The sequence below is a fragment of the Impatiens glandulifera genome, chromosome 9 (assembly GCF_907164915.1).
Source record: "Impatiens glandulifera chromosome 9, dImpGla2.1, whole genome shotgun sequence".
Lineage (NCBI taxonomy): Eukaryota > Viridiplantae > Streptophyta > Magnoliopsida > Ericales > Balsaminaceae > Impatiens > Impatiens glandulifera.
Genome location: NC_061870.1, coordinates 25,106,974 through 25,114,235, shown reverse-complemented (window position 1 = coordinate 25,114,235; position 7,262 = coordinate 25,106,974). Strand labels below are relative to the sequence as shown.

General features: G+C 32.7%; 2 protein-coding genes across 4 annotated transcripts; one reads left to right on the top strand and one right to left on the bottom strand.

Annotated features, from left to right (window-relative positions):
• The first annotated feature begins 1,126 nt into the window (after positions 1-1,126).
• Positions 1,127-2,352, top strand: LOC124916717 (transcription factor MYB73-like). Its single transcript, XM_047457471.1, has one exon. It carries the CDS (start codon positions 1,179-1,181, stop codon positions 2,082-2,084), a length of 906 nt encoding a protein of 301 aa, XP_047313427.1. The 5' UTR covers positions 1,127-1,178; the 3' UTR covers positions 2,085-2,352.
• Positions 2,353-2,877: 525 nt separating this feature from the next.
• LOC124914700 (protein MRG1-like) lies at positions 2,878-6,426 on the bottom strand. Of its 3 annotated transcripts, XM_047455300.1 has the most exons (11): positions 6,150-6,426; positions 5,697-5,750; positions 5,531-5,544; positions 4,608-4,756; positions 4,359-4,394; positions 4,235-4,275; positions 3,997-4,098; positions 3,802-3,881; positions 3,538-3,713; positions 3,356-3,440; positions 2,878-3,252 (listed from the first exon to the last, which is right to left on the bottom strand). In XM_047455300.1, the coding sequence occupies exons 1-11, from the start codon at positions 6,282-6,284 to the stop codon at positions 3,171-3,173; spliced, it is 954 nt and encodes a 317-aa protein (XP_047311256.1). In that variant the 5' UTR covers positions 6,285-6,426; the 3' UTR covers positions 2,878-3,170. The 3 variants fall into 3 exon arrangements, with proteins under 3 accessions (XP_047311256.1, XP_047311255.1, XP_047311254.1); XM_047455299.1 differs by having other exon boundaries at positions 2,878-3,435; XM_047455298.1 differs by having other exon boundaries at positions 2,878-3,440; positions 3,997-4,095.
• Between the last annotated feature and the right edge of the window lie 836 nt (positions 6,427-7,262).

The following is a 7,262-nucleotide window of genomic DNA, read 5'->3' as shown; positions in this document are numbered from 1 at the left end:
TTAAAAAATTCAAATAAAATTAATTTTTTAATATTCTTTTCTTAACAATTATATCATTCATTTCATTAATAAAAATTTATAAAATAATCTTATATTTTAAATTTTAAAATTTTATTTTATTTATATATATCAATACCTTTTAAGTATTTTTATAAAAAATAATCACCGCTATTCAAAATCATCAACAATCATTATTATTTTTCTCTTTAAATATTTTAAAAAACTCAATTTGAACAAGACCTAAAATGTAAGAGGTTGTTTCCTCTACTGTGATCATTGCAATGTTTCTCAATTGTTTAAAAAAAAATTGTTTATTTATATTAAAAATAGTTTAAATTAAAAAAAACAAGTCTTGGAGAAAAAAATAAAAATAAAATAATAATATACAACCAAATTAGCCAATAAGTTATTGAACTCGTAGGTTCTCGAAAAAATGATTAACTCCACTGATTTTTTGGAACGAACTAAAAGAAGATAATAATAATAACACTATGAATAATATGAATTAAATGAGTACTATTATTGAAAATTCAACAATTTCTCTTATATGCATGTGATATTAGACGTATCAAAGTAATACTTAAAAAAAATGACATTTTTTTATATTATTATCTTTGAAAAAATGCATGTTCTCCCTTATTCAATCAGTCTTCTTATATATTTTTTTCTCCTTTTGGGATTATGCAAATGGAGGAGATAATTCATGTAAAATTTAAATTAAACAGCTCTAAACTCTGTTTTTCTTAATAATAACAAATATATATATATAACAGAATAGATAATGTCTTTATTAAAAATCAATGAATAAAAATAAATAAATGTGTGAATTTGTATAATTAATTTGAACGGTTTAAGATATGGGCATGTGGAAACGGTTAAGAAAATAATAAAAGGAGAAGTTGCTACATTATTTATGTGTGTGCAAAATGAGTGCACCTATAAACCCGACGCGTGTCCATTTACAGCTGTATCCCAAAAGCCATATTTGAAACCGCTTTCCATATTCAACAACCGGTTCCCTATTCTCCTCTTCCATTATCAATTCTCACCGGCTAATCCAGTCACCCAACCGCACCCTTCATTCCTATATATAAACAAATCACTCTTACCAGTCACATCCACCATAACCGTCTCTCTCTCTCTCTCTTTTCTTCTGAGCTCGCTCAAATATCTCATCAATGGCGAATATGAATATGAAGACTGATTTTGATCGGATCAAAGGTCCATGGAGTCCTGAAGAAGACGATATGTTACAGAGGCTTGTTCAGAAACATGGACCGAGGAATTGGTCACTTATTAGCAAATCTATATCAGGTAGATCTGGTAAATCTTGTAGGTTACGATGGTGTAATCAGCTTTCTCCTCAAGTTGAACATCGTGCTTTTACTCTTGATGAAGATGAGATTATTATACGTGCGCATGCTAGGTTTGGTAATAAATGGGCTACAATCGCCAGATTATTGTCTGGAAGGACTGATAACGCGATTAAGAATCATTGGAACTCTACCTTGAAGAGGAAGAGTTCTTCATTTGAAAACGCTGATAATGGAGATGACGATTACTTGACTCCAAATCCACAGCCGCTTAAGAGATCCGTTAGCGCCGGCTCGGCTTTTTACTTGAATCCGAGTAGTCCATCTGGATCTGATGTTAGCGATTCTAGTCTACAGCTTTCATCTTCTTCTCATGTTTATCGTCCTATCGCCAGATCTGTCTGCGTTTTGCCGTCTTCTCCTCCTCAACCGCCGGCGCCGATGATTGATCCTCCAACCTCTTTATGTTTATCGCTTCCAGGTACTGATATCCGTGAGGAAGAGGCGAAGCCGATTCAGTTGGTTCCGGTGCCTGCGCCGGCGCCGGAAACCAGGTTGGATCTGGGAACACCGGTGGAGAAAGCGTTCATGCCGTTTAATGCTGAGTTTCTGGCGGTGATTCAGGATATGATAAAGAAGGAGGTTAGGAGCTATATGGCTGAACATGGAGGAGGAACTGGAACTGGAGGTGTGATGTGTGTGCAGCAGGCGGTGGCGGAGAGGTTCATGAATTCGGCTGTGAAACGAATTGGAGTGAATCGGATCGAGTAATGGATGAAAAACAAGGATCTTTGATCTATAAAGAAGCTCATATCCCTATCTTTGAGCAGTTAAATCCGCCGGAGAAGAAAGATGCAGGCATTGTACAAACAGAGAAGAAATCAACGGCATAGTTGCCGCCGGCCGGTTCAGGGGAAATCGTAGCTTTTTTTTTTTTTTTTTTTATAAAAAAAATAAAAAAAATTATCAGATAGAAAAAACATCGAGAAACAAAATACTAGTTGTCTCTTTTAAAACTGGAGAAAAATAATTTACTCCTTGTTCGGTTCGTTCGGAAAAAGACTTTTTAAAAATAATATTTATTATTATTTTGATGATAAATGGGTGTTAATATCTTTTTTCTTTATGTTTACTTTAATTCCATCTAAAATATAATCTAATAATAGTGAGTTGTTAATTTTTAAGCAAATCAAGTTTTATAGAATAAGTACTTAAAAAAAATTAATTAGTTATTTAGTCATTAATATTTTTTAATTATAAAAGTTTAATTAATTTAAACTTGTTATGATAATTATTTAATAACAATAAAAAATCACTTTATAAAAAAATTTAACTTAATCTTATAAAAAGTGTCATGTTTACTCTTATTTCTCGATGTGGAATATTATAATCTCTCAACTTATTTATACAACATTTCTTTTAGCGTTTTCACCCGTTCTCGACTCGACTTTGATATCATTTGTAACGCTCAAACTAAGTAGTATTATCACTAAAGAAAAACTACAAGGAATTTAACAAGTTTTCATATGTTATTGCCACCATCAACTTTGACCCCATTCTCAAATCACACACAAACAAATACATTAGCTAATACACATTACAGTTTCATAGAAGTAATTTTGAATATCCAATGTTACAACAGAAGGTATTGATAGTTGGTTATAGTTTTCCACCAATAAAGCTATATTTTCAAATGTGATTAATGATGCTAAAGGAGCTATATCCCAAATAGACAAAATAAAAAAAAAACTAGTTTTGAGATATGAATCTATATTGATGCACCACAACAGATGGTTTAATAATGAGTCAGCAAGTCACCTTGAACTTCTTCTTCTTCTAGAGATGTTGTTAAAACTTTCATTTATCCTTCCCTTTTTCAGAACTTTTCCATGTTTCATAAGAGGAAAGAAAGAATGTCCCCTGTTGCTTTTGCATAAACCTACATCAATGTCAAATGAAAAAAAAAACATCAATGTTCCATAAAAATGGCCAGCCGAGATCTTTAGTGTATTATTATTAAAGAGACTCAAATCATTTATTACTTGAGAAGGTCTACTAGCTGTAGTTGCAATTGGCTCAATGCCTCCTCTTCAATGCTTACATAAGACAATAACTCTGGAAGCTTAACTACAAATAGACAGAACATAAACACAATTCAATTAACTATGCTTATTCTTCTTTAAGTTGAGAAGTGTTTGTTTCCAAATGAGGCCAATTGTCTTACCAAAAAGGCGCAAGAGATGTTCAGCGCCATATACAGTGGACGGAGAAACAGAATTTGCTGCTACGACTGCTTCATTGTATTGTTGGCGCTCATTTTTATACAACAAAATTATCTCAAGCGATTTATCAAAATAGCACCTTAATCCATTCAAGATTTCTCCAACAGAATCAGTAATCCTTCACCCAAACAAAACAAAGTAAATGCCATTTAAAAAACAGTGTATAGTGTGGAGTACAGAGAAGAGGTTCAACAGTTGGAACTTACGTGCCATCGTTTTTTGTCCTGTATTCAAGATACTTGGTCAATATATCATCAACGGTGGGAGAACGAGGAAGTTTAACAAGCTGCAGTTAAGAAATTGAAAAGTTGGATTTTGTTAAAATTAAAAGTAAACAAAAATGATAATGATGGCAAGAGTTTGAATGATTTATAAATCATCATTTCCATAATATTGAGTACCTTATCCTGCTGAATGAACTTGCAGTCTTCAACTAGTTGTTTCTTTAGTGATGACGGAATCTGGATCTTGACTACCTTCTCCACAGATGCATCAATATCCTTCTGGTGTCAATAAACCAGAATTTAGACCATCAGTAGTCATCAAAATAGTGTTTCATTAACAAACAACAGAGTAGGAAGAAACATAGCTTATTTCATCATCATTCATAAAGTATATTGAGAATATTTCAAAACATACCTCAATGATTGAATCTGCTTTTCTCTTCTTCCCCTTTGACACTGCAAAAATATTCAAAGGAAACAGGGTTACAGTGAAAAAAACAAGAAGAGATTAAGAAGAAGAGGGAAAGGAAAATAGATACCAGTGTTCTTTATGTCCTCCTTTTCTGTCTTAACATCTGCAAGAATCATTGGAGAAAGTTAGCTTATCAAGGAAATATATTGAAAATGCTATCAATGAAACATCCCAAATATTGTTTCCATTCTTCCAGTGCGAAATTGAACAGAAGAGCTAAAGTGGATTTGGCAGTGTCACTGGTTTGCTGAATTGCAGAAGAAAATATATAAACAAAAATTATCATTGTATGCAATTTTCACAGAAAATTAGCTACCAGTTGAGGATTTAGATTTAGATTGTGGTGCACGCGATGCTGATTTTGAATTCTTGTCTGCTGCCTGCTTTTTTTCAAGTGCCTGTTGCTTATTCACATTCTCCTGCGAGTGCTTCATCAGTCGATCTGCCCCTACCCATTCATCCCAGCTGTTTCATGATGTTATATATTCAGACATTTTCATATGTTAGCTAGGGTTAGCAAATTCTGGCAAAAAACAAAGCTAGGCAATTAAATTGATACATTCAGGAAGATCTACAATGTCCATATTAAGGATAGAGACCAGCATATATAAAACCAAATTAGCATGACCTTCTCCAAAATATCACATCAATTAGGAAAAATCTGATTCCAAATGACAAAAGAAATCACTTTCAAATGTAACTTTAGCAATTTTCCAACAAAATCAAGATTGTTTACATTTTTTTTACGAGTAATAGCAGAAGGCCTTCTTGTCGCAGGCATACAGATAACAAAAGGAGATGGTAAAGCATTCTAAAGGGTAGCAAAGACTTGTGTTATTGTCCAATCATTTGAACAGAAGTAAACAAAAAACATCTCAAGCTTTCTTTAGTGCTTCTTAGTATGTAAATGGTACATCTGAGTGAATTGGCTTGAAGTAAGGAAATTCATAGTATTTTCATTCAATCAACTGATACATAATAGTAAACCAATAAAACCTAACCAAGGAAATGATCACATAGAGCATAATCATTGATCTTTCCTCATAAGCATATAAAGATGACCAACCAAATTGATCTAAAGCCAGTGGAAGAAAAATATCTGTTTCTAGGATAGAAAGAACATATATAAGGTCAAAAGATTTAGAACCAAACACAATTCACCACATCTGATTCTAATGCCTCAACTCCATGTTTGAAAATATGTCCAATTTGGCGTGTAATAAAAAATCTTGAACTTACTTTTTATTCCAACCCTGTAAAAAGGAAAGACAAAAGAAAAGGTCAATCAAACACCAATCTGGGAAAATCACTCAATTTGCTAACAGATTTAACACAATTGATGAAGATATTATGTACTCATATGTAATCCTAAAATGAAGATCAATATAATGGGTAGATAACTTACAAGATAGTGAACAAAGTATCTCCATTCTTTCTTCCTCACTTCAGCTTTTTGAACCTTGTGCAATTTTTACAACAGATAAGTGAAAAAACATTGAGGGGAAATAAAAGAACTCCAAATCAAATAGTTTCAATTGATATGAACAATTCACACTTCAGTCAGAGTAACCCTTAATTTCGAAAACAGAAATATCCAATTTGCTGCTAAAGAGAAGAAATCGAGAAAAAAAATGAAATCATCCACCTAGTTTGGAAACATATCTGTCATTAACTTGTTTCATATCGGCTGCATCTATCAATCTACTCTTCTCTTTTGTGAATAATCGATCTTAAAATCAAGGATGCAAATTGAATAAATCATAATTTTCTCAATTTCTACAACAATTCAGTCATCGGAGTGAAGTAATTTTTATCCCAAAACAGAATTAACGAACTTGCGATAGATGAGAAGAAAAACCTTGGCTTCGTAGATGCGAGGACCATGATAAGCGAGGACTTTCTCTCCTTCAGAATATATAGCGGTATCGGAATCTGGAACATCCCCGCCTGAGTTGTCGCCGTCGGCGACGGAATCATTCTTTGAGTTCCCCATCAAATTAATATTAGCACCTCTCAGATTCGGATATGGGAGTAGTTCGAAGTATCGCTGCAGAAGTCTATAGATCACTGTTTATAGGTCCTTCCTTCTTTGTGGACGAGAGAGAAAGAGAGGGAGGGAGAAATGAAGCGCGCTTAAAGTGAAATTTGGATTAAGCAGTTCTACTTCCACCAGGATATTTATTTTTTTGAAAATGTAGTCTAGGCTTGTTTGGGAAAAATAAATTACTGATTTATATTACCGTTATAAAGGCTTTTTTATTTTTTAGAAAATTAATTTTTTTATTTTTTTATTTTAGCAGAAAATTGAATTAACTTATCATATGAAAAACCCAAATAAGCATGGTAATGAAATCAAAATTTTATTTCAAGAATAAAATAAATGAATCAAGAAGTGACGATGATTCCTCGAATGTCAAAAAATGGAGAATAGGCGGGTGGTGGTATATCAAGAGGCGAGTTCATCAACTCATCGTTCTATTTCGGATTTGTTGTTTGAGAAAGAAATGATTAACGAGGTATAAAATAAATTATGGTCTCCTGTAGAAGATATAATACAAGTCATTTCTATTAGAACACTTTATCCTGATATTAATAAACTCTACATTGTTAATTAGAGTTTATTGGGTTTTCTTTTTTTGGTTTTGGACTTGGGCCTGACTAAAATTATTTAAGTTTATTACATGAATGTTTATCCTATAAATATGTGATTATTAAGAGTTTATATTGTAAAAACAGAATTTTAGAGAGATAAAGTGTGAGACAAAAAATATGTATTTCTTCTTCTTCATAGTAAATTTGGTGGTGGCTGAAGTGGATGTAGCTCAATTTGAGTGAACCACTATAAATCTGTGTGTTCTTGTGTTCTTCTTTCTTATGTTTTTTCAGATTGTTTTCAAGCAGGTCGGATTTAGGAGATACAAATCCAAACAACTGGTATCAGAGCAGCTAGGCTAGATCCGAGCATTGGAAA

Excerpts from the sequence above, each read along its gene's own strand:
- LOC124916717 (XM_047457471.1), top strand. The coding sequence starts at position 1,179 with ATGGCGAATATGAATATGAAGACTGATTTTGATCGGATCAAAGGTCCA.
- LOC124914700 (XM_047455300.1), bottom strand. The coding sequence starts at position 6,284 with ATGGGGAACTCAAAGAATGATTCCGTCGCCGACGGCGACAACTCAGGC. Across the intron at positions 4,395-4,607 it reads TAAATCTAAATCCTCAACTG|ATGTTAAGACAGAAAAGGAG; the intron begins GTAGCTAATTTT and ends TGATTCTTGCAG. Across the intron at positions 3,441-3,537 it reads ACATCTCTTGCGCCTTTTTG|TTAAGCTTCCAGAGTTATTG; the intron begins GTAAGACAATTG and ends GTCTATTTGTAG.